This window comes from Podarcis cretensis (genome assembly GCF_951804945.1).
Source record: "Podarcis cretensis genome assembly, chromosome: 5".
NCBI classification, from domain to species: Eukaryota; Metazoa; Chordata; class Lepidosauria; order Squamata; family Lacertidae; genus Podarcis; species Podarcis cretensis.
In genome coordinates this window covers 7,979,390-8,004,212 of record NC_137174.1, presented here as the reverse complement: position 1 = coordinate 8,004,212, position 24,823 = coordinate 7,979,390, and the positions used below count along the sequence as shown (strand labels likewise).

The following is a 24,823-nucleotide window of genomic DNA, read 5'->3' as shown; positions in this document are numbered from 1 at the left end:
TTCCCCTCGTGCAAGCTTTAAAGTATGTCTTCAATCCCAGCTTTTTCAAGGAATTTGCACCATAATCACATTCAGGTGGTTATCATTAAGGAGGAGATGATTAATGTATTAAAATGGATCCAGTGTTGTCTTCCTATATTTCCTTTTCAGAGTATTTGATTGCACTCAGTGTTTGGATGTCAGAGTGAGCGTAGATGAGACACGGAAAATCTGTGGCAACATATTACTCAGCTGATAAAACATTTCTTCAGAAATACTCTGTAATAAAAAGGAAGAGAGCCAAAGAGTAAATATGTTTCTTGTTCTCTCTAACTCAAACACAAATTAAGCCTCCGAGCTTAACTTGCAACTTTTAAATTTTTATTTATTTAATTTATATCCAGCTCTTCCTCCCAAAAAAGCTTCATAAGGGCACTCTACACATCCAGTGGGAGAGGGAATTTTCAGCTATTCAGATTCATTCCAGCAATAAAACACGCCTCTCATTTCACAAAATAAACTCTATTTTATACAAACAGCTATTTTACAAAATGTGTGAATCTATGCCACATATTTGCAAAGTTCTGTTTATCAGCTACAAGCAGCCACTTAATTATATTTTTATCCCACCCTCCCTTCCAAGCAGCTCAGGGCAACATATATGATGACCGTCCCCATTTTATCTGTACAATGAATCTGTAAGCTGGGGTATAAACTAGGGAGTTCCAAAGCTGAACTGAGATTCGAATCCAGGGCAGGCATTCCATCTGATAAACCACACTATTTTTTTTAAAAAAAAATACTAACAAAACCATGGGATTGGGAGGTGCCTTTTGGCATAAAGTTGATAGATTTTAATTTTATTTTTTAAAAAATAACAACAACACTCAGGGCAATCTATGAACCATTTCTGTTCTAGAACCTATCAAAATTTCTGTTCTAGAACATAACAAAATTTAAAGTGTGTGTGTGTGTCTTCATTAACTTACCTGCGGTACCAGGAATTGAACCGTCCGAGAAATCCCTCCATCCCATGAAGCCATTTCCATCATGAATCCTGGAAGGAATTCAAAAATACAGCGACCCTGTAAGTCATGGCTCCAACCAGGACTGTATATAATAGAACCTGGCTTCTGTGATTAAGCCACTTGGCTGAGCAAAGCCAGTTAGGCGCTCCCAGTTTTCTACAACAGCTTCACATCACAACATGAAAGGAACTGGCTTGAGTCAAGCATACAAGCTTTTGCCCAAGTTCCACCTGGGGAGGCCCAGCCAGATGGGCGAGGTATAAATAATAAATTTTTATTATTATTATTATTATTATTATTATTATTATTGAGTGTAGACTTTCAGTGGTTCTGCTAGTACAATTCAATGTGGAATAGAATTGGAAAGGAACATCCTTGGAAGAGGAATTCCTATCTCCCCACAACCTCAAAAGCAAGGACAGCTTCCTGCAACATGTTGCTATTCGTACAAGGCTTGGCTGGGACTGGAGGCAGGCTAGATTTCTTAGTGCAGAGAAACAAGTCAACATGGTCTTACCTAATGTATGATTATTAGATCATGCAGAGCAGTTTCTTCTATGTTTATGGTGTCTATCTGGTATTCTCAACGGGAAGGCCCAAAGCTCAATAAGACAAAGAGCTCTTGGCATAGTGGATTTTATGATGGATACTCCATTCAGAAGAAAATAATAATATTGATATGCAGTATGATTCAGGCTGCAATTCCACACACATTTGCATAGTAGTTAAGTCTAGTTTTCAAACGGTTCAGAAATCACTACTTTAGTTGAACATACGAAGTTGACTCATGCTGATTTAGTCAAGTCTAGTGCTATCAAAGGTCTCAGGTCTTTCCGAAGTGTACTATTTGAGCTTTGTAACCAGAGATACCAGGGATTGAACCTGGAACTTTTTGCTTGCAATGCATGCGCTCACTGAGTTAAGGCTGTTCCCATTACTCTTGAAATTGGCATTTCCAAAAAATGTAGACTATGACTGTGCACTACTAACCTTTAACACACTTAAATACAAGCTCTGCCCTTTTCAGACACCAGGATATAGTCATTTCCTTAAAACAAAGAACAAAAATTAAAATTGATTAATTATCAATTAAATAGCAGGGGTTTTATATACAGATCAAGACACTCAGCAAATGACTCAAGTTAATAAGCCATTGCAACAAGTTAACTGTCACCATTTCTTCATTCATCCAACTTTAACATCTCAAATTTATGGAATATATGGCTGCTATGTTCACTCAATCCCCGCCCCAAACCACTGCCTGTTGCTTGCCCTCCCCCAATATCTTTATTTATACAAGTCTCGTTTCATTTAACAGTGAGACAATGGGACCAAGTCTCTAGAAGGTCTGTGGGTTCTCACTTTCTAGAGGTCTTCAAGAGGCTGGAGAGCCACCTTGGGGATGATCTAGCTCTATCAAGTCGGAGTTGCACTACATCAGTGTTCCTCAACCTTGGGCCTCCAGCTGTTTTTGGACTACAATTCCCATCATCCTTGACCACTGGTCTTGCTAGCGAGGGATGATGGGAGTTGTAGTCCAAAAACAGCTGGAGGCCCAAGGTTGGGGAACACTGCACTACATGGCCTAAAAGATCCTCTCCGACTCAGATTCTATTATGCCACAGTCAAACTATACTGTGATTAAATCTGCTCCCCTGCCATGCACTATGTCATCATACTGCGAAAGCACATTAAGGGTCCCAATCATTTCATAAGCCTGCTAATAAATAAGCTCTGTAAATTCATTCTTGGGTTGGTTCTCAAAATACACCAATTTATATCAGCTAATGACTGCGTTTATCTTGCTGCTTTATCTGTGCTTTTTACTGGTTTTTGTTTTACGTTGTATTTTCGACGTTATTCACTTAGCCACCTTGAGGACCTAGTATAGAAAGTCGAAGCTTACATTTGATAAAACAAATAACTGTTAAATTCAGGTTAAATTTCAGACTCATTGTATGGAAGCAGCCAAATCTGTCCCACCATGTCCTACAAGGATAGCAAGACTAAAATACCTAGATTCAGTGAACATGTATAAAATACAGACTGAAGGTAAAACCACAAAACATCTTGTAAACTGGAAACATTTAGAATCAATTTTCTCATGATGCAAATCCTTAACGTCTGTTTACTTAGCCCTTGGGGTTATGTAATATATGAATCAGAAAGAGTAGCAAGGGATAACGGAATACAGATATAGGGATTTTTCAGGCTTAGCGGAAGAAATACTAGATCTCCATTGTAATTTCATCTGCCCACACGCTCTCTTGCTCACATGCAACGTGGGTGTTTGCCGGTGGTTTTGATCTGCGTCTTGGCAAAGATAAAAACCAGACTCTAAAAAGGAAGGTCCTGTTATTCTGAAGGGAAATTAGCAGCACATTTGGCAGTCAGTGAGGATACGAGATGATGCCATAAAAGGCTTTCTGGAAGAAACAGGATGTGACACTTGGATGATGACTGCTTTGGATGACAACGTGTGTACTTGTCATTTTGGGTATGCACAGAATAAAAATAAGCTGGGGCACAGAGAACAGCACAGAATTTAAATCTATAAAATTAATCTTCTCAGGAACAGTACGGTCTGTTTATCTTATTTAACAAAATTTATACACTGCTGAATTGTAATAAAAGCTCTAAGTACAGTGGTGCCTCGCAAGATGAAAAGAATCCGTTCCGCGAGTCTCTTCGTCTAGCGGTTTTTTCGTCTTGCGAAGCAAGCCCATTGACGGCTTAGTGGATTAGCGCTATTAGTGGCTTTTAGCGGCTTATCGGCTTAGCGGATAAGCGGCTTAGCGGCTTTGCAAAAGGGGGGGGAAGGGGAAAAAAACCGCAGGAACTCGCAAGACATTTTCGTCTTGCGAAGCAAGCCCATAGGGAAATTCGTTTTGCGAAGCACCTCCAAAACGGAAAACTCTTTCGTCTAGTGAGTTTTCCGTCTTGCGAGGCATTCGTCTTGCGGGGCACCACTGTGGTTTACAAGAAATCTGAGAATTGTAAATAAAAAACAGGCAAAATCAAGTCTAAACATTTAAAAAACAATTTAAATTCTCAGATTTAAAAAATCAAGTCTAAACATTTAAAAAACAATTTAAATTCTCAGATTTAAAAAATCAAGCCTAAAACATTTAAAACACAATTAAAATTAACAATAGACTAAAGAGAGATTAAAACACAGTAACGTCAATGTGTCTGGATAGGCTTGTCTAAACATAACGTTTCAACAACTGGCAAAAAGTACAACAAAGGCACCTGCCTGAAGTCAAGAGGGAAGGAGACCCAAAGCACAGGTGCTGCCACAATGAAACAATGATTTGTGAGTCGAGCACCCTAACCCGTGTAGTGGAGAAGTAATGGACATGGACACAAGTATTTTAGGTTAACAGGCTGAAACAGGCCACAACTTTTATTGGTTACAGCATGTGAGCGTTACAGTGGTGCCCCGCAAGACGAACGCCTCGCAAGACGAAAAACCCGCTAGACGAAAGGGTTTACCGTTTTTCGAGGCGCTTCGCAAGACGAATTTCCCTATGGGCTTGCTTCGCAAGACAAAAACATCTTGCGAGTTTTTTCCCTTCCCCCCCCTTTTTCTAAGCCGCTAATAGCTGCTTAGCCGCTAATAGCGCTAATCCGCTAAGCCACTAATAGGGATGCTTCGCAAGACGAAAAAACCGCTAGACGAAGAGACTCGCGGAACGGATTATTTTCGTCTTGCGAGGCACCACTGTATTGGCTTAGGCATTGGATCAAACTACCTATATCAGGTATACCTACCTGTGCAGCGGGGGGTCATTTGAAGGTTAACAACCAGTGGGAAGAGCTTGTTGATGCAAATACAACAGGAAGCTTCCTCTGATGTCACCGGGGGTCGTGCCATGGCCCTGGGCACCAGACAGCATCCACGACCACCGGATTCCTTTAATGGAATACCCAAAATGGGGCGGGGTAGGTGATGGCCACACCCCGCCCCCCCAACGCACAACACAGATTCTAATGAGTAACCACCAAAATCGGAAAAGTTGTGACGAATTGCTACGAGGTAGGCAATTCAGTAGTGATGTATGGAAGTGAGAGCTGGACCATAAAGAAGGCTGATCGCCGAAGAATGGATACTTTTGCATTACGGTGCTGGAGTCCCATGGACTGCAAGAAGATCAAACCTATCAATTCTTAAGGAAATCAGCCCTGAGTGCTCACTGGAAGGACAGATCGTGAAGCTGAGACTCCAATACTTTGGCCACCTCATGAGAAGAGAAGACTCCCTGGAAAAGACCCTGATGTTGGGAAAGATGGAGGGCACAAGGAGAAGGGGACGACAGAGGACGAGATGGTTGGACAGTGTTCTCGAAGCCACCATCATGAGTTTGACCAAACTGTGGGAGGCAGTGGAAGACAGGAGTGCCTGGCGTGCTCTGGTCCATGGGGTCACGAAGAGTTGGACACAACTAAACGACTAAACAACAACAGGCGAAAAAGCAAGAGGCTGGTGCCAATTTAGCCAAATGAACAAAAACTCCTACCAGGCTCCCAGGCAACCAACCAAGGTCCATAGCAAGGTCAAGAGCATAAACCTAGCCTAAAGGGTGGGCGGGCGGGTGATACGACATCTTCCAGGAAGCAGAATGAGGCGCGGAGGCTGCCGCGGCTGCTCGAGTACGTCTAAACCCCGCCCCCAGGCCAACCCTATTAGCTGGCCCACTGCAGGGCGGGGCAGCAGCCGGGGACCAAACACGTCCCCCTGCCGACGCGGGAATGGTTCCCCCTCACAACACCTGCCGTCTGGGAAGAGGAGAGGCTTTCTTACAAGTGAGGAATGAGCATTATGTGGCACTTGCAGCCGCTGCACAGAGGGAGCTAGAAGCTCCATCGGCCATGGGGCCAGGGCCAATGGAACTCATTCCTCTGCGCCTCGTTTCCCCCTCAGTTTAAGGGGCAGTGTGTGATGATGCCTACACCTGACAGCAGTGGTTTCACCCATGATATACCGCCAGGTGAAAGCGCCACCGTGCTCTGGCCCTCAAACCAGTCCTGGGCAATGTATCAATACCTAGTCAAGGTACTGTATCTTGCTTGTGGCCTAATGGGGGGTCCTGAGTTGCTGAAAAGTGCTGGAGGTTGCTGCCCTGTAGAAATTTGTGCAGGCAAGGGTTGTTACAGACATGCACACCCAAGACAGACATGGGCCTGATCAGGTGCTCTGAACCATGTGGAACAGCTCTATGGGTCACGGGCAGGCTATAATCCAAGGGCACTTCCCCGAATACAGTCCGTTGAGCAGGGAAAGGAAAAGGAAGGAGAAAGAGGGGTAGCCCTTTCTTCTTCATTTTTTTTAGCTAAACAAGCTGAAAAAAATGTTTAGGAGAGGTGGAAAAGGGTGGGAGGAAGCTGCCACTCCAAATGGAGGGAGGTTGGAAGATCTGGAGGGCAGGTGGGTGGAGAGGGGCTTCAGAGGAGTGGGAAAAAATGTACAAAAAGCTAGAACTAAAAGCAGGGGTTGGCAACCTAAGGCCCATGGGCCACAAACAGCCCATGAGGGTCATTTACCTGGCCCATGGACACCCGCTGCCCACTCTGTCGGCTCCCATGTGCCACTCTAAACCGCGACGCTGACCGGCTTCCCAATGGCTGCAGGAAGCTCCTGCAGCCAATGGGAAACTGCGCACGTCTCCTCCATGCTGGAAGGAGCGCCGGAAATAGCATTTGCGCATGGGCGCATACACACACTCCGGCCCACTGCGGCGTCTGTGGGACCGTGAACTGGCCCAAGCCACAAGAACTTTGCCGACCCCCGACCAAGAGTGATGAGAATGCCTCAGGTGGGAGCAAAAGCTGATTAGGAGACACCCACTTCCCGCCTGTCCACCAGGTGGAGCTGGAGCCCAAACCAGTGACCCTATCATGCAGGAGGAATGATAGGGTCCTCTCTAGCAACGCAATTAGAACCTCCTCCTTAATGGCACCCATTCTATAGACTCCCATTGGTTCCCAGGCCTGGAACTACTGATATTATCCAAGAGTCTAAAAGCAGGGTGATCCAATATCAGGGTGAGTGGAGACATCTCTGGGTGAAAACCAAATTCCCCTCCTTCCACACCAAAACAGTTGTTCTTAAGGAGGGGTCACAAATTTTCCCCATTTCTCAGGAGGGCCCCCATCATTCTGATATGCATTTTCACATATCACACACATGGGCATATGTCAGTAGGCTAACAGAGAAATCCCATTTTCGAGTACAGTCATACCTCGTTACGTCACTCTCTGGTTGCGTTTTTTCAGGATATGAACGCGGCAAACCTGGAAGTGTATACTTCCGGGTTTCGCCCCACGCGCGCATGCGCAAAAATGCTTTATCGCGCTGTGCGCGTAAGCGGCGCTCTAGTTGCGGACTTTTTCAGGTGCGAACGGTACCCCGGAACAGATCGAGACCGTAACTAGAGGTACCACTGTATTCTTGTGAATACTGGTGACATTTTTTCTTAGGATCATGATGCAACATACTGCCAGATAAGAGCCAATGAACACTTGGGAATTGTGTGTTTGTTGAATAGCAGAAGTTGCCATCTATTAATAATCACGCCAATCACAATACTGGAATGAGCACACAGCACAAAATCCTATTACAGTGGTGCCTCGCAAGACGAAAATAATCCATTCCGCGAGTCTCTTTGTCTTGCGGTTTTTTCGACTTGCGAAGCAAGCCCATTAGCCGCTTAGCGCTATTAGCGGCTTAGCGGATCAGCTGATAAGCGGCTTAGCGGATCAGCTGATAAGCGGCTTAAGGGCTCAGCTGATAAGCGGCTTAGCGGATCAGCTGTTAAGCGGCTTAGCAGCTTAGCGGATCAGCTGTTAAGCGGCTTAGCAGCTTAGCGGATCAGCTGTTAAGCGGCTTAGCGGATCAGCTGATAAGCGGCTTAGCGGATCAGCTGATAAGTGGCTTAGCGGCTTAGAAAAAGGGGGGGGGGGAAGGAAAAAAACCCCGCAGGAACTCGCAAGACATTTTCGTCTTGCGAAGCAAGCCCATAGGAAATTCGTTTTGCGAAGCACCTCCAAAACGGAAAACCCTTTCGTCTAGCGGGTTTTCCGTCTCGCAAGGCGTTTGTCTTGCGGGGCACCACTGTAATAAACCAGAGAGGGCAGGAATTATCAAGCCCTAATAAGTCAATCAGAATCTATTCTAGATTCTGATGGTGCCCAGAGCTATTTCCTCGCAGGATGTGCCTACCGAGCGACAGAACACACCACATTTTGCAGAGCCCCATGAATGTGTGTACTAGCTAGGCTAGCTACTCTAGCAAGCAGGGAGAGGGAGGCAGAATACCAGTGAACAAAATGTGAGTATTTTACTTATGTTCCTACTGCATTTGGGATTGGAGAAACAATAATTGTGGGAGAGAGTGCTTGCTCCTCCTCCCATTTTTAACATAGGTTTTCAAACGGTGTCGAGAACTTCTTAAAATGATGGCGTTAAGCAGCAGCAAGGAGGCCTGAAGTATGTGTTTGTGGTGATGGGATGGGGGGGGGGGAATGTAGCTTTGAAGCCAAGCTCTAAAGCATTTTTAAAAGCTCCTTGAAGTTTTCCAGAAGGCAGCTTACTTTTATAGCTGTATCTTTGGAGGAAATAAAGAATTTTTCTTTTGATACTGCAAAAAACCCCACACACCTCACAATGGTTTTAAAACTGAAACTCTTCTCCTGTATACTTTTTTTAAAAAGCAATATGGTATGGTCTGAGAACACTGCTGCACTGTGGAATCTTGTTAAATATAGAGGCTTTTCAGTAGCAAGGGAGATGTATTCTGTATATGCCCATGACCTTTATTTCTGAAGATTACAGTTCCCAATTAGGTTTTTCACATTATATTTTGTAAACTGCTTTTCTACTCCAGGAACCTCTAGACTCCTAGGTCTTTATTCACTGTGGGTTGATGCTCACTACTTTAGGAAACTAGCAGGTCTAGACTAGCAGGGTCAGCCACAATATTGTTAAACAGGAAAAAGCAGTCACTGGTGATAAGTTGCTTACCTCAGACATATCGTGTACCAGCAGAAGAGGAATACTAACTGTGGTGATGTCATGTGTGCAACACACTTTGAGGATATTTCGTAGGCCCATTATTGCAGGATCCCGGGCAGTAATATTACCTGACCTCACATTATCATCCACACAGAGGTGAAAAGTAACATGAATCTCAGAGAGATTTGAATGACGGGTGATGTAAAATTCTCCTAAGGGAAAAGTGTTATAATAAGTTTAGTGATAAATTTAAAACCAAACCTATGAAAGGAGTAAAATGTCGGAAAGTACTTTAGCATTACATCCCAATTCTGGATATCAGATGTATTCTATTAGGTAAGAATTAAATATAGTTCATGTTGTCTTTTGGCAAGATTACATGGCAAAGTGTAAAAATGTACCCCATGCTATTTAACATTTACATGTGTGGACAAACAGAACATTGTCAAAACAAGGTAGTGCAACAGTGGACTTACAAATTCATTTGAGATTGTAACTTCTTGACTGTGAAACACAATTTTACTTCTTTGGCAGTTTCTATTGAGAAAGATATTATAAGTTGGACCACTCTCAATTTATATTGGCTTGGGCATATAGCAGCCTTGAAAACAATGATTCTGCCAAAGTTTATGTTTTAATTCTAAATTCTTCCCAGGTATATATCTGATTCTACTTTTTAAAAGTGACAGAATATTTTTGAATCCTATAGTGAACAGCGTAAGAGATTTGGAATGTCATTAGTCTTTATTCTGACTCCTGTCAATTAGGTCAACTATTCCAAGTACTGACTTGTAATGCTAAAAATTCCTGTGTGTTTCAATGGAAATGACACGTTTTCCTCCTTGCCTCTTTGCCTTGTCATCTCTGCTTCACTTTAAAAACTCTTTCCTGAGTCTGACACGACACGGAAGAGATGGGCCAAAAGCTCAGTCCTTTTTCATCTTCACTTCTACTTTTTAAAAAACCACCTAAATTTTAAAACCCGATAACTACTCTCAGTTCTCTGGTTTGGAAGGAAAAGGGCACCACACAGTAGAAAGATTTATTTGACCAAACAAACAAATTTTAGCTAAAATGCTGGATTCCTTACTATAAGGTACAAAAGTTTCCTGGTTTCAGAAAGCCCAAGTCTTCTCTGTCAGTTATGCTCCTCCTCAATCTCTGACAATGTTTGAAAGTCTATGGGAGACACTACCTTAGAGAAATAAGGGGGCGATTGTGGAAATTTATAAAATGTTGCTGTATTTCCAATATCCAGACTGCTCTGAATCTTGTCAGCTACGGAAGGATGTGAATATTAAAATTACTGAAGCTGAATGGAAAGCTATGTGATCTCAACCTCATTTACACTCTATCTCTGCTAAAGTACAGGAGACTAGCCTGATGGCACAGGACTCCAATTCACCTGAATTATATTCATTGGAGTCTCTCTGGCAGATTCTTGGAAGATAGTATTTACCCAAATCACACAGCAACCTATTAAACCAGATCCTTTGTTAGCTTTTCTTCCCTTTGTGCTTCAAGATGACACAAATCATTCTTTAATTCACAGAGACCTGAATTAGGTTACTGGTTGCGACCCATCTCAAAATTGCCTAGCACTGGGAAACTCTGGGGTGCCTTTCAGTTAAAGCATATTTGGCAAGTAGCTTTGAATGATAAATTGACACAGGAATTTAAAAAAGACTGCAATATGAATTCTAGCAAAGAACGCATCTAACTGAAGAAACTGCACAACTAAACGTACCAGGCAAAATATTTGATAGGTTTTGTTCTATGTTCTTAGATTTATCTTCACTGCCATTGTTTCTGTTTCCTGAATCTGTAGATTATATATATAAAAAAAATTAGCACATCATATGTAACTGAATGTATCTTGGTTATGTATTATGTCACACAAGGAAAGATCAAATTATTTTCTACACAAACAAGGAAGAAGCAACTGGAACATTTATAACTCAAGCAGCAGCGATCAATTGAAACTTGAGAATTAAAACAAAAATTCTGTGTGCAGAAATGTATTCTTAAATGACACTCTTGAAATGCTTATTTCCCTCGTTTTTACTGGCAAGGGCACTAGAAATCACTTTCAGTTTACATTTGAAGGAAAGCAACTACAACTAGTACTGACCATGCAGTCTCTTGGATTTACTGCTGCGTTGTGCCCTGGCATAAAGTACAACCTGCTGAACAACTTCAAGCTGCTCCTGAATCCCAGGGAAGTGGAAGTCTGTGCACTCCTGGCAAACTGTTGCAAAATCTGGAAGAAATGAAAGCAAGACTGTAGATCTCAGTGGAGAAGAACCTAGTTTATGAGCCAGAAGTTCACATGATTGAATACTTCTCTGTGTAAAAACATTCCTTTTGCATAGAAGACTAGGTGTCGGGGAAAGGTTCTAGCATGCAGGAGGGCTTCGATTTAAATTAAAAACCAATGATTTAAAACCAGCAAAGAAAAAAGGGTGCAAACCTGACTACTGAATAGTGTTAATTTACAGCTAAACAGAATGTTATTTATCCCATTTTTCATTCTTACAAGTGGGCCTTACAACTATTTGTCTGTGTGATGCACTTCATTATATCGAATGAGAGGCGGCTGCCAAATGATCAATTGTATGTTAGTTCGGGCAAAAAAAGGAAGTAGTCATATAACTCTTGACCTGAACTGAACAGGAAGGAATCCAATTCAATGAGGACGACTTACCTCTTTTGATCCCACTGTATGAACTGATGCGATTATCCACTAACAAGACCAGGCCACAAAGAGAAGCTGAATAAAGCGACAGTGCCGTTTGAAGCCTGTGGAGTTTGACTCCACTGCGGTGATGGCGCTTGTGCTTGCAGAAGTCCAGCATATCTGCCCTCAGCAGTCTCAAGTTATGCATCGTTTTCAATTGGGCTCCTAGGCAGGAGGAAAAAAGTAAGATGTGTTTGAAAGAGACAGGGAGTGGGAGAAGGATCAAAAGGAGCTCAAATCACCTCAGGAAAAGTGAATTATATAAGCATGTCCAGATACTCTACTGCTGGGGCTAAAGCTAATCTAAAATACACCGTAAAACCAGTTATCTGATCCCACATATAGAGGGAGCAATAGCAAAGATCAGAGCTATACTGTATGTCTCAGTTTAAAGATGTTTAACTACTGTTAGCTTTTAATATCTAACCACGCACATTCTTTCCCCAAAGGTGAACATATATGTCAGATGCTGGTGTGGTAGCTCGAGAGCAAACAGGCTTTATTATTAATACAAACTATTTACAGTGCAGAGCGTCGCAAGTCTATGTCCACTTAGTCGCTAGCAGAATCTGGGCGTGGCTGGTCTTTGTACCTCCCCCAGTATAACAGTCATGTGACCCCCATCCTTCTCCTCCCCTCTCTGCGCCCAAACCTCCTGCGCAGAGTGGGCGCTGGCAAAGGGGGACTTCCCTCCTCTCCGGTTTGCTCAGGCTCGGTGTTGGGGCTCTCCCTAGCATCTTCTGGTCCCTGCAACCCCTCCCCACTGGAGGCGGAGCTTTCCTCCTCGCCAGAGGAGGAACTGCTTCGCAAGATCTTCAGAGGCTCCCTGTAACACAACTGCCCTTCCACCTCTCGCCTCTGAGCTGATGGCAGTTCCCTGACAATATATATTCTCTTAGTAACTTGTGAAAGAATAGACATGTGTAGTGATATAAGCCCAGTAGACTCACCCCAGTTCAGAATAGAAATTTACTTAACCATAGTGCAGCAATGTTCTGGTGAAGGCAAAGTACACCAGTTCAGAGAGATATCAGTAGCAAGTCTGCTAATATTGCAGCAATATCAAGCAACTCAATAAATAGCCGAGGTGGGTGGAATACAAAAATATCTAGAAAACAATAATCTGACTTCAGGGGAAATCAGACAGTTTTAGCATCTGTCTATTTGAAATAAACCCATTTTGGGTCCATTTGTATTTAGAAAATCATTTGGGCTATTAGAGAAGACACATCAGTCATCACTGATGCGATTTCCAAAATGAATTACTTTTGCTGGTGCACGAAACTTTCTTTACACTAAGTAAACTTAGTGATGGAATATCTGCACTTGGCACAACCTTTTTCATAAGTTGTAATCAATACCAGCCAAGCTTTTCAATGAAGTTTTACTCATTGGTGTGGTTACCAAGATAGGTTTAGATCACAACTTAAGACATGTTTCAAATTTTGGTAATTTGTGGCCTGTTTTTGTGTTAAGCCATTGAATATGGATATGCGGACAAACATGTTCAATCTGGAAATGAATGAAAAAGTGGCTGTGAGAAAAAGCTCTAGACGTTCAATCTTTCCCTTACCCAGATGAATAGTGAAACTTTCTTCCAGCTGTCTCTGGTCTTCAAAAAGCCTCCCATTGCCTTCTGCAGATTCTCTCCACTGATTGGGTTGGACATTTATTTCATCACTGAAATAAAACAGAGAAAATGACGCTAGACTAAGCTTTCGGTCCCCCACTGCCTCCATATTTATTAATTTGACAGGAACAGGCATTTTACCCTAACCATGTGAACTGCAACAGCTTCAAGGGGAGAGCTACAGAGAGCCTGTGTGGTGCAGCAGTTAAGAGTATTGGACTAGGATCTGGGAGTCCAATGTTCAAATCCCCACAAAACCGTAATTGCTTGCTGGATGATCCTGAACCAAACGCTGCCCTTTAGCCTAACCTACCTTCACAGGGTTGTTGCAATGACAAAATGGGTAGGGGAAGCGCTGTGCTCACCCCTTTGAGCACTTTGTTAAAACAAACAGCATGGCACAGAGAAACTTAGCCAACAGGCAAGCAGCTGCCGCCTTCATATTTAGGTCCCTGGTGCTGATCTTGCAACACGAGCAGACCCCTTTGTTGTGACAGAGTAACATCCTATCGGGGGCTCTTCCACCTCCTGTGTGTTTTTAGTCCACATTAGGGTGTGGATTTTCTACACTAAAATAAAATAACAGTTCCATAAATTAATCCAGGACTAGATTCAACATTTGGCCAGAAAGCCACTTCCGATGTAGAAGGAGGTGGAGTTGCGCGGGGGGCTGGCTCTCAGCCTTCGCGCGATTGAGGGAATCCCAATCGCATCATCCCCTGGCCAGCCAATCGGCTGGCCTGGGGGGCGTGGCCTGCTCCATTTAACGCAGGGGCGGCCTGGGATCTCCCTCTTTGCCGCTTCCAGCTGCTCCAGTTCCATAAATTAATCCAGTTATGGAATTAACAGTTTCATAAATTAATCCAGGACTGGATTCAACATTTGGCCAGAAGAAGCGACGGACCCCAACATTCCTAATCTGCTCCTTCTAATTAGTAACTAACAGATATAATCCCTAATCAGTAAGTTTAGAAGAAAACTAAGAAAGAAGGGTACCCGAGAGTAGTGCCGGGGTTTTTCAGATCCTCATGAAGCTTCACCACCCATTCCTGATACTCCTGTTTTTGGATAGCTGTAGTTTGCTTCAGTTCATTGTTCCACTTGTTCTCCAGAGCCTAAAAGGAGACATTGAGTCAGCCAATTGATTAACAAATGAGCTGCCCAATTTATTCCAACCAGGTACTTCATTTACCTGCTGGGATTCAAAGTGTTGTGCTGCCAGCATGTTTACGTCTTGATCCGATAATGACTTTCCCAGTTCTTGCATCACCTTATCCATTTCAGCACCTTGCCTACGATAAAAATCTAGTCAGAAAAATTTTGTTCGTTTGTAAAAAATAGTTATGCATCACAATTTGGCCTTGACAAGAGACCCCCCCCCGCACCATAAGCATATGTCAATAGAAGAAAAGCTGAGAATAAATACAGTGGTACCTCGGGTTACATACGCTTCAGGTTACAGACTCCGCTAACCCAGAAAGTGCTTCAGGTTAATAACTTTGCTTCAGGATAAGAACAGAAATCGTGCTCTGGTGGCGCAGCGGCAGCAGGAGGCCCCATTAGCTAAAGTGGTACTTCAGGTTAAGAACAGTTTCAGGTTAAGAACGGACCTCCGGAACGAATTAAGTACTTAACCCGAGGTACCACTGTATCTTAAAAACAGCATCTTTAAGAAGAGCATAAAAGACAATCAGCACTAAAAACCATTAAAGGCTTGGTGGAATAAAAACCACAAAGCGTGGGGAAGTTAAATTTCCTTGGGGGGGGGGGGAAGTTCGTGACAGGGTTTCTGCTACCAGAAAAGGTTTGTCTCCTATCACTGCCATTATGTCAGCTGCCCTCCAGATGTTTGGAACTGCAACAGCCAGCCTGGCCAAATGATGGGGCAGGGCAGTTTACATGCTACAGTATCCATTTAGCATAGGCTTTCTTCCTTTCTTTGAAAAGGTAGGGAGGTTTACAGAGCCCAGGAAGCAAATCTGACAAGCTTAAGAGCTCTCTCTTCCCAGCGGGGAAAACCGGGCACAGAAAGAGCTTTTAAACTGTCTACCTTGCGTGAATTTTATACGTGCAGTATCAGCTGCCCAGCCACCAAGTGTGTGAAGCTGAGATCGCACAAGTTAAATGTGTGAAATAGTGACCTGCCCCCATGAAGTGTTTCAAGAAAATTCCATACTACACAGCTAGTGGCCAGGATCCAAAGAACTATGACCCTAAAACTAGTTCTATCAACTTCATAAGGAGGCTTATTAAGACCCTTCCATGGCTATTACTTTTAAGTTTGTAAAGGACTGCAAATTTGTTTTTAATCAACAGTGTCACACACACTCAACTCTCTGGCAAAGGTAAACTTCAAAAACTGTCTTCAGCGGGAACAGTACATTAAAAAAGGAGGTGCGTTCAAAAAAGAAAATCAACTGTCTGTGATTCGGTTCCTTACAGTATTTAAATCTCTGGTAGTTCTTTAGAAAAATAACATACGCCAGATTAATTTCTTCTCTCTTTATAATAATTTTAGGACTAACAGAAAATGCCAAGTTAAAAAAATTTACCTTTCTCGTAATTTTTTCAGTTCCACATCTCTTTCACTTATCAGTTCAGAGATGCTAACAAAATAATTGTGTTCCAGATTTAACAGCGTTTCAGAAACAGGAGAATGGATAAGATCATGATAGACATCTGCAAAATCTTCATCCCAGCTTGGGTCTTCAGGTCTTGCATATTCCAATGTTGCCTGGAAAATTATAAAATGATGATGAAAACTCAAAAAAATTATTTTATTGTTATACTGATTGGTTGCCAGTGGGACATTTTTGTTTTGATAAAATTTGTGGGTTTTTCCCTTGAAGTTTTTCCCTCCATGGTTCAGAATCCACATGCTGACAACTGCTATGGACGAGACGCAGCCATAACTAGCAAACTGTTGATCTCTCCGTCATTCATTCTTGTATAGCAACTGTCAATAACTCAAATAAAGCGGTTTTTTTTAATGCTCCAACAAGATGCTAAGCGCAAAAAAGGCATTTCAGTAATTTTGCCAACTGGCCGAAAAAAGGTTGGTGATCCCTGATTTGGGCCATAGTTTCCCAAGAGGTGTCACATAGTTTTAAGATGCTGATCTCAGGTAATCCGTCAAAAAGGGGCTTTGATTCAGAACTATGATTCTTAATTTGGAAGTTGATGCCCATAGTCCCTGGAGAAACAAGATTTATGAAAGGAATCTGTGAGAACTTGAATTTGATCAGGGGACACCATGGCAGAATCATCTCTATGTAAACTTTTCATAAATTCCTGTTAGCTGATATTTGACTCCACTGATTGAACCAGATTGATCCAGTGGCTAATGACAACTGCTGGGTATGTGCCTCAACAACAGCGGATATGTATCACATTTATTGGGAATGCCCTAAGATACAGGATTTCTGAAAATTAATCTGAGATACAAGACAGCTACAATTCACTATTCGATTCAGTATCCTACTATTTGGCTATGTAAGATTTATATAAGGTTATGAAGATATGAAAATGATTGATGAGCATATGCCAGTTAGAAACACTGCCAACCAGAATCTGAGAACACACCCCAATCACACCATGGAGGTTTTCGTTCCATTGTTCTGCATTGTTTCAACTTTTAAACTTCTGTTGAAAAAGTTTCTATTCCATCAGGCTTATTTAGGCAATTAAGAATACATCTTTCTACAACAGTTAGCTGATTTCTGATCTTAACTATTTTATATGTTACTTTCATTGCATGGGTTTTATGTACAATTCTTGTAAACCACTCTTGATATTTTTTTAGGAATAACAGTATATAAATATTTTTACAAATGAATATAAATAATCCCACAGAGGTACAAAAAATTATTCGGTATCATTCTTCCTTTTAAACCCCATTTGTTTTGAATAATTACTGATGTTCTGTGTTTATAAGAATCTTTAGAAAAGGCAGTAAGATAACTTTAAAACGTTCTTTATCTGCATTAAAGATTGTGAACAGTATGTTAAATACAGTGGTACCTCGGGTTACATACACTTCAGGTTACATACGCTTCAGGTTACAGACTCCGCTAACCCAGAAATAGAACTTTGCTTCAGGATGAGAACAGAAATCGTGCTCCAGCGGCGCGGCAGCAGCAGGAGGCCCCATTAGTTGAAGTGGTGCTTCAGGTTAAGGACAGTTTCAGGTTAAGAACGGACCTCCGGAACGAATTAAGTACTTGACCTGAGGTACCACTGTAATATCAATGGCTCAGACTGTCAGTGTTTAACAGTACTTTCCTAGTGCAAGTGATTTTATTGATCAATGCAAACTTAATGCAATATGGTAGACTACAGATAATTTGATTACGTTTGTTAGTGTACCACATACCTTTAAACAGATAGGAGTGGGGCACTTCAGCCCTCCAGATGCTTCTGAACTATAACTCCCATCAGTCCCAGAAAGAAAAACACAGTACCACCTATCTTTTTTATCTGTTAATAACTTAAATCCCTTCATGTGCTACCAACTACAGTAGAAGCTCTACTTACGACCGCCACTACTTGGGCCCGATCCAAGTCGCGACCACGGCAAACCTGGAAGTAAATACCGGGTTTGCCGCGATTCGTGGACGTGCAGAAGTGGCTGCCGCCGTCTGCACATGCGCAGAAGTGCGCTGCCACCGAATGCGCCTGAACACTTACAGACAGACCTCCAGAACGGATTATGTCCGTAAGTAGAGGTTCCACTGTACTTAAAAGATTCTGTGGAAGCACACACAGTTCTTAAGTATCTAATATATAATGCATTAATAACATTTTTGCCAGTGTTTGTTACAAAAGGAAAAAAGCAAACAAACTAAAAAGCAATTCATGTAAGAGCAGAAAAAAGGAAGGCATAAGCCAAAGATGAAAACTCAATCAGCCTTCTAGCAATAATTAGTTGGTAATGCCTTGCGAAGTAGTTTGTGTTCAAATTAACCATCATTTGTTAGAGCCAGAGAAGGGAATAAGGCAAATAACTGAACAGTGGAAAAGCAAACTCATTCTCTGAGCATGGATCCCGATAGAGACAAAACAACAGCAGTTGGTTCATGTATTTCTAATCAGAGAGTGAAATATCCAGTAAAGAATGAGTATGCTACAAAAATAAGTTCCAGCATCATCTTCTGAAGCATATATAATACTATGGAGACTCCTTACCTCGGTATAAGTTTTGGCCCAAGCGTTTGCCAGTTGGTGTAAATCTACTTTGCCCGACTTTACAGCTTCTAGGGCTGCTTCTGCTTCTTCATCATGATCTTTTATGGATTCCTCCTCAATGAATCTATTCAGGGATTCTTTTAAATCTGAAATAATGGCAGGGTTTTTTGGGGGGTCATCCATCAACTAAAATGCTTATATTTTTAATTTATAGTCATTATAAAGGGTAAGTTCAATTTTTTAATGGTTACTAAGAGGACATTCATAGGAAAGGTTGTAAGTTCCACACATTTGGTGTTCAAATCCCTCATATCCGATTTAATATTTTTATGCATTACAGTTTGGTGGTCTGCTTCACAGGTGGAGGGATCATTCCCACAGCAGAAAGAAGGGAGGAGAAAGAGTTCAGAGAAGGGAGGGAGGGAAGGAAGGAAGCCCCCCCCTGATTTTTTAAAGAGGAGGGGAGGAAATCTGAGATCAAAATTAAAGCAAATTATCTGAGATCAAAATTAAAGCAAAAATTAAAGGCAGAGTTAAAGGAAAAAACCAAGCACAAGGGAGTAGAACTCCAACAAATGCCAGTCCCATGTCTCTGTCTTGGGCTAAACACAGTGCAATTCATCACATGAATGTATCCCATGCCATCTAGATACAGTGGTGCCTCGCAAGACGAAAATAATCCGTTCCGCGAGTCTCTTCGTCTAGCGGTTTTTTCGTTCTTGCAAAGCATCCCTATTAGCGGCTTAGCGCTATTAGCGGCTTAGAAAAAGGGGGGGAAAGGGAAAAAACTCGCAAGACTCGCAAGACGTTTTCGTCTTGCGAAGCAAGCCCATAGGGAAATTCGTCTTGCGAAGCGCCTCGAAAAATGGAAAACCCTTTCGTCTAGCGGGTTTTTCGTCTTGCGAGGCATTCGTCCTGCGGGGCACCACTGTAATATGTCTATAAAGCACACAGTTTATTAGCCACTGTGGCAAACAATGCCCCTTTTAAAGTGATTATTCCATTATTTTAAGTGATCACAGTATCTTGTGGGTCATTTTATCCAAATGATGTGACTGAATACGCAACAGGAGTTTCCCCCCACCACCACCCTTGGATCTGCAGGGGAAAATAAGCAGCTATGAGTTATAGTCTCAACTTCCCTACACCCAAAAACAGAGTTTTGCATGTGCAGTGGGCCACCTATGTATCTCCCTCCGACGTCTGCAGATGGCATTAGGTGAAATCCAAGTTCTTTAGAGGCCCTATGCAACTGTGAGAAAGTCTATGTTGGATGGTATAGAATAAATCCTTACCATTTTCTATGAAGCATGGCAAGTTGTAAGGACGCATCAGATGCCTATGCAAATGGGTAGCACTTTCTTGAACTGGGAATTTCAGAGGAACTGTAAGCACAAAATGTTGGTTTCCAGCCCTGAATTCATACAGAAACCCTCTCTCCTTACTACAGATTGTTCCTTGGTCACCCTTCATTTCAAAGGCTTCCTGTACTGAAGCAAAAGGAGAATGCGATTACCGTTATATCTTTACACAAACACACAGAAAGGGGAGGGGAGCCAGTAAGTGAATTTTTAAAAAGTAAAACAAAAAAGGAGATTGAAGACATTCACATTTGTTAAAAAATAAGGTATTTTCTTATTTTATTCACCCTGCAGAAATTAATATTGCAGTAAACAAGATTTGCAGGTTTCCCCTGGACTAAAACAGGACACATTCACAGAATAGCAACGCTGTTGTTTATTTTTAAAGTGGTGGGTTTTTTGTTTCTTTCTTTCTTTCTTTCTTTCTTTCTTTCTTTCTTTCTTTCTTTTAAAGATCTGATAAGGCAATTGCAACCTCCAGTTAAAAAATGAAGTTTACAAACAAGGTACAGACAGACACTATTTTAGGCACATCTAATACGTGTGTGGCCGTGCACACGTGCATTGCACTGAACCCGGAAGTTACCCAAAAAGTCACAAAAAGGGATGGACTGAGGTCTTTGCAACTTCCTTCACACACTCCTTCAAGGAATCAAGGAAGGCAAACATCATAATAGAATTAAAACTTCTACAAAATAGTTTAAAACAACCTTCCGAGAAAGATTTTAGGATCTTAGAGGGAACAACTAGCTACTATTTTAAGTGGAAACATTTCTGTTAGGGGTGAGAATACGCGACAACATTTTGTTGTAAGCCCCATTTCTAATACATATAAAACCACTTCAACACACATAGTTTTATGTATTTCTTTAAGCCTTTCAAATAGCTTCTGAAATTAAATACATTTTAGGAAATATGTACAGTGGTGCCCCGCAAGACGAACGCCTCGCAAGACGGAAAACCCGCTAGACGAAAGGGTTTTCCGTTTTGGAGGTGCTTCGCAAAACGAATTTCCTATGGGCTTGCTTCGCAAGACGAAAATGTCTTGCGAGTTCCTGCGGGTTTTTCCCCCTCCCCCCTTTTTCTAAGCCCTAAGCCGCTTATCAGCTGATCCGCTAAAAGCCGCTAAACCGCTAATAGCGCTAATCTGCTAAGCTGTCAATGGGCTTGCTTCGCAAGATGAAAAAACCGCTATACGAAGAGCCTCACGGAACGGATTAATTTCGTCTTGCGAGGCACCACTGTAGTATCTTAGAGGAGGGAACAACTAGCTACTATTTTAAATGGAAACATTTCTGTTAGGGGTGAGAATACGCAGCAACATTTTGTTGTAAGCTCCATTTCTAATACATATAAAACCACTTCAACACACATAGTTTTATGTGTTTCTTTAAGCCTTTCAAATAGCTTCTGAAATTAAATACATTTTAGGAAATATGTACAAGCTCAAGAGGTTGCTTGGGCAGGCCTGTTTGGACAGGGCGTTTTACAACAGGGCTGCTGCATCTTAAGACCCCAATTTTTGGTGACCTCATCTTTTAAACATATGGAACCTGAAGGAGGGTTGATGGCTCCAGCCTACGGGGGGGGGGGGGAGGCAGGGTGCATGTAGAAGAAAGTGTATTGGCATATATATATATATATATATATATATATATATATATATATATATAATTATTATTATTATCATTATTATTAATTGAATTTATATGCTGCCCTATACCCGGGGGTCTCAGGGCAGTTCACAGAATAAAATCAAGATATAAAACCACAAAATACACAAGAAAAACAAAAAAAGCCACCCAACAGCCCCCTCACAATAAAACACATTACTATTATTATTATTAGTAGTAGTAGTAAAGGTAAAGGTACCCCTGCCCGTACGGGCCAGTCTTGACAGACTCTGGGGTTGTGCGCCCATCTCACTTAAGAGGCCAGGGGCCAGCGCTGTCCGGAGACACTTCCGGGTCACATGGCCAGCATGACAAAGCTGCATCTGGCGAGCCAGAGCCGCACACGGAAACGCCGTTTACCTTCCCGCTGGTAAGCGGTCCCTATTTATCTACTTGCGCCCGGAGGTGCTTTCGAACTGCTAGGTTGGCAGGCACTGGGACCGAGCAGCGGGAGCGCACCCCGCCACAGGGATTCGAACCGCCGACCTTTCGATCGGCAAGCCCTAGGCACTGAGGCTTTAACCCACAGCGCCACCTGCGTCCCTAGTAGTAGTAGTAGTACTGTAACTCTCCCCCCCCCATACACAATATTTTACATTTCAGAAACCAACTGACAATTGAATTAAGTTTGCTTATGGTCTATCCTGGCCAGAATCATTCACAAGAAAAGTAGCAGCTGCTTAGTGGGGCACTAGGAACCTGCCAGCAAGAGATCCACGAGCAGGAAACCCCCCCCCCCAATACCACACAGGACATTGTGTATCTTGGTCTCTGTCCCGAGAGAATCAATTCTTCTGTATGATCATTTGCTGGAGACCCCTGGCGGGGGACAGAGGGAGGGCTCTTCCCAAGGGTCCCCCATGGTCATCTGGTTGGCCCTTGTGAGAAGAGGGTGGTGGGATAGAGGGGCCTCCCTTTGGCCTGATCCTGCAGGGCCAAAGGGAGGGCATCCCCAATAAAATATCAGAGGGTGTTGCCATTCAAGTGGGGCGCCTAGGGTTGGATTTAGGTTTGATGAGCCCCTAAGGTACTGGAGGTAATGGGGCCCTTTATATGTCCAGCTGTGTCAGCAACAAATTGTGGCTCTTTTTTGTGTTGAATATATGCGGTATATGGTAATTTATGGACCTAATAGGTATTTAAAGCCATTTGCACATAACAAAATATGTATTTTATCTAAGTAATTGTTGAACTGAAATACATTTAAGAAGTATATTAATAGTGGGACGCAGGTGGCACTGTGGTCTAAACCACTGAGCCTCTTGGGCTTGCTGATCAGAAGGTTGGCGGTTCGAATCCCCACAACGGGGTGAGCTCCTGTTGCTCGGTCCCTGCTCCTGCCCACCTAGCAGTTCGAAAGCACATCAGTGCAAGTAGATAAATAGGTACCACTCAGGCGGGAAGGTAAACGGTGTTTCTGTGCGCTGCTCTGGTTCGCCAGAAGCGGCTTAGTCATGCTGGCCACATGACCCGGAAGCTGTACGCCGGCTCCCTCGGCCAATAAAGCGAGATGAGCGCCGCAACCCCAGAGTCGGTCACGACTGGACCTAACGGTCAGCGGTCCCTTTACCTTTTATATTAATAGTGAAATAATTATTAAGCTCTAAGTTAACATGATTTTTTATTCATAACAAACTTAACAATGCAAACACATTGGCATTTGGCAATAACAAATGTTCCTATAGAAATGAGCAAAGCAGTGATATTTTAGGGAGCAGGCTAGCAGGCGGGGCCCATTGCTTACATCACAGGAGCCTACACAACACACAAACACTGTTGCTGTGTTTCCCCCCCCTTTCTATTTTTTGGGCCCCCCCCAAGAGAGTGGGGCCCTAAGCTATAGCTTCTTTAGCTTATACGTAAATCTGGCACTGGGGGCGCCCCATCTTGCAATCAATTGTGCAGGGCGGGTCTTGCCTGGGCCCCCAAATATTTTATTCAAGTCCATCTCCCCCCCCCCCCCGCCCTGCCTGCAGGGGGAACCAGACGCGGTTCCTGGCTTCCTCCTTCACGACACGCGTTTATTTTTATTTTTTTAGAATAATATTTATTCAGGTTTTAAAACATTACAAAAAAAAAGAAGAAAACACAATACAGAAAAACAAAACATTTCCAAGAAAAAATGCAGAAAATAAAAAAGGAAAAACAGATAAAAAGGGAAAAAAATAATTAGAAAATACATACAATCAAAACAGGGGAAAAAACAAGTTAAACCTTTACATAATTTTCTTTCTATGACTTATTTCCTTGACCTCCTCACACCTCCCCTCTTTGTTTTCTAGTTCAAATAGATATTTCAGCAAATCCTTCATCTTTATTTTTATCCTAATAATTTATCTTAATATACTGTAATTTTCCATTCTCTCTTTCACCAATTAGCCAACCACTTTTACTTTATTTAATCTTATTTCTCATTAAAACTGATATATTTAAACCTATTCTCTTAAAACATTTCCCCTAGGGTCATAAAAATTCCATTCCACGATTTCTCCATCTCTCATTAAAAGCAATTTTAAAAAAATAAAAATAAAATCTCAATATATACACTTTAAATTCCCAATTTTCTTTCACCGTCTCCCCTCCCCGGTCTCGGCCCCCACGACACGCGTTTATAACACCCGTCACATTACAGCAAACCAAAACTGCAGGCATCCTCGGGTTCTTTTTTCTTTTGGACAAGCAAAGTTTCGTCTAAGCAAAGAATCACCCTCCCTCCCACATCTGCTGCTCGAATTTTAACGGCCAAGAAATGGAAAACACAAGAACTACCAACTGTGGAAGAATGGCAGATGAAGATGATGGACTTTATGGAGCCGGCTGACCTCACTGGAAGAATCTGCGACCAGAAAGAAGAGGAATATCAAGAAGATTGGAAGAAATCGAAAGACTATTTGAATAAATATTGTAATATTAAAAATTACTGGGAAGTACCAATTAGGCCTAGGATTAAATTAAGATTTAATTAAATAAATGAGACCTAAAATGTTAAGAAAAGTTAGTAAGTTTGATTATAATTAGAATATTGTTTTTGAATAATGATGTTGGAAAACTGCTACCTCCAGTTACAAGGAAATTCAGATGGGAAGGACCAGAGGAAGTCAAGCGATATGTTGATGAGGCTGGAAGTTTAACTGATTAGTCAATTTGTATTGCTCACATTTTTTTGGTAGTTATTTGTTGTATTTGTTTTATTTCTCCCTTGTTCTTTTTTTTTAAC

The 24,823-nt window shown here is 42.2% G+C and overlaps 1 protein-coding gene across 1 annotated transcript; it reads right to left on the bottom strand.

Moving 5' to 3' along the window:
• Window positions 1-24,497, bottom strand: FERRY3 (FERRY endosomal RAB5 effector complex subunit 3). The gene is made up of 14 exons (XM_079975235.1): window positions 24,380-24,497; window positions 19,868-20,057; window positions 18,573-18,718; window positions 15,941-16,122; window positions 14,581-14,680; window positions 14,385-14,503; window positions 13,332-13,438; window positions 11,726-11,923; window positions 11,153-11,281; window positions 10,769-10,843; window positions 9,031-9,233; window positions 1,998-2,055; window positions 969-1,036; window positions 1-258 (listed from the first exon to the last, which is right to left on the bottom strand). The coding sequence occupies exons 2-14, from the start codon at window positions 20,043-20,045 to the stop codon at window positions 166-168; spliced, it is 1,656 nt and encodes a 551-aa protein (XP_079831361.1). The 5' UTR covers window positions 20,046-20,057; window positions 24,380-24,497; the 3' UTR covers window positions 1-165.
• Between the last annotated feature and the right edge of the window lie 326 nt (window positions 24,498-24,823).

Bases quoted from the DNA above. Each gene is read 5' to 3' on its own strand.
- FERRY3 (XM_079975235.1), bottom strand. From the start codon at position 20,045: ATGAAGGGTGACCAAGGAACAATCTGTAGTAAGGAGAGAGGGTTTCTG. The intron at 18,719-19,867 runs GTAAGGATTTAT...CCATTATTTCAG, and splicing joins GCCATGCTTCATAGAAAATG to ATTTAAAAGAATCCCTGAAT. The intron at 10,844-11,152 runs GTCAGTACTAGT...TATAATCTACAG, and splicing joins TAAATCCAAGAGACTGCATG to ATTCAGGAAACAGAAACAAT.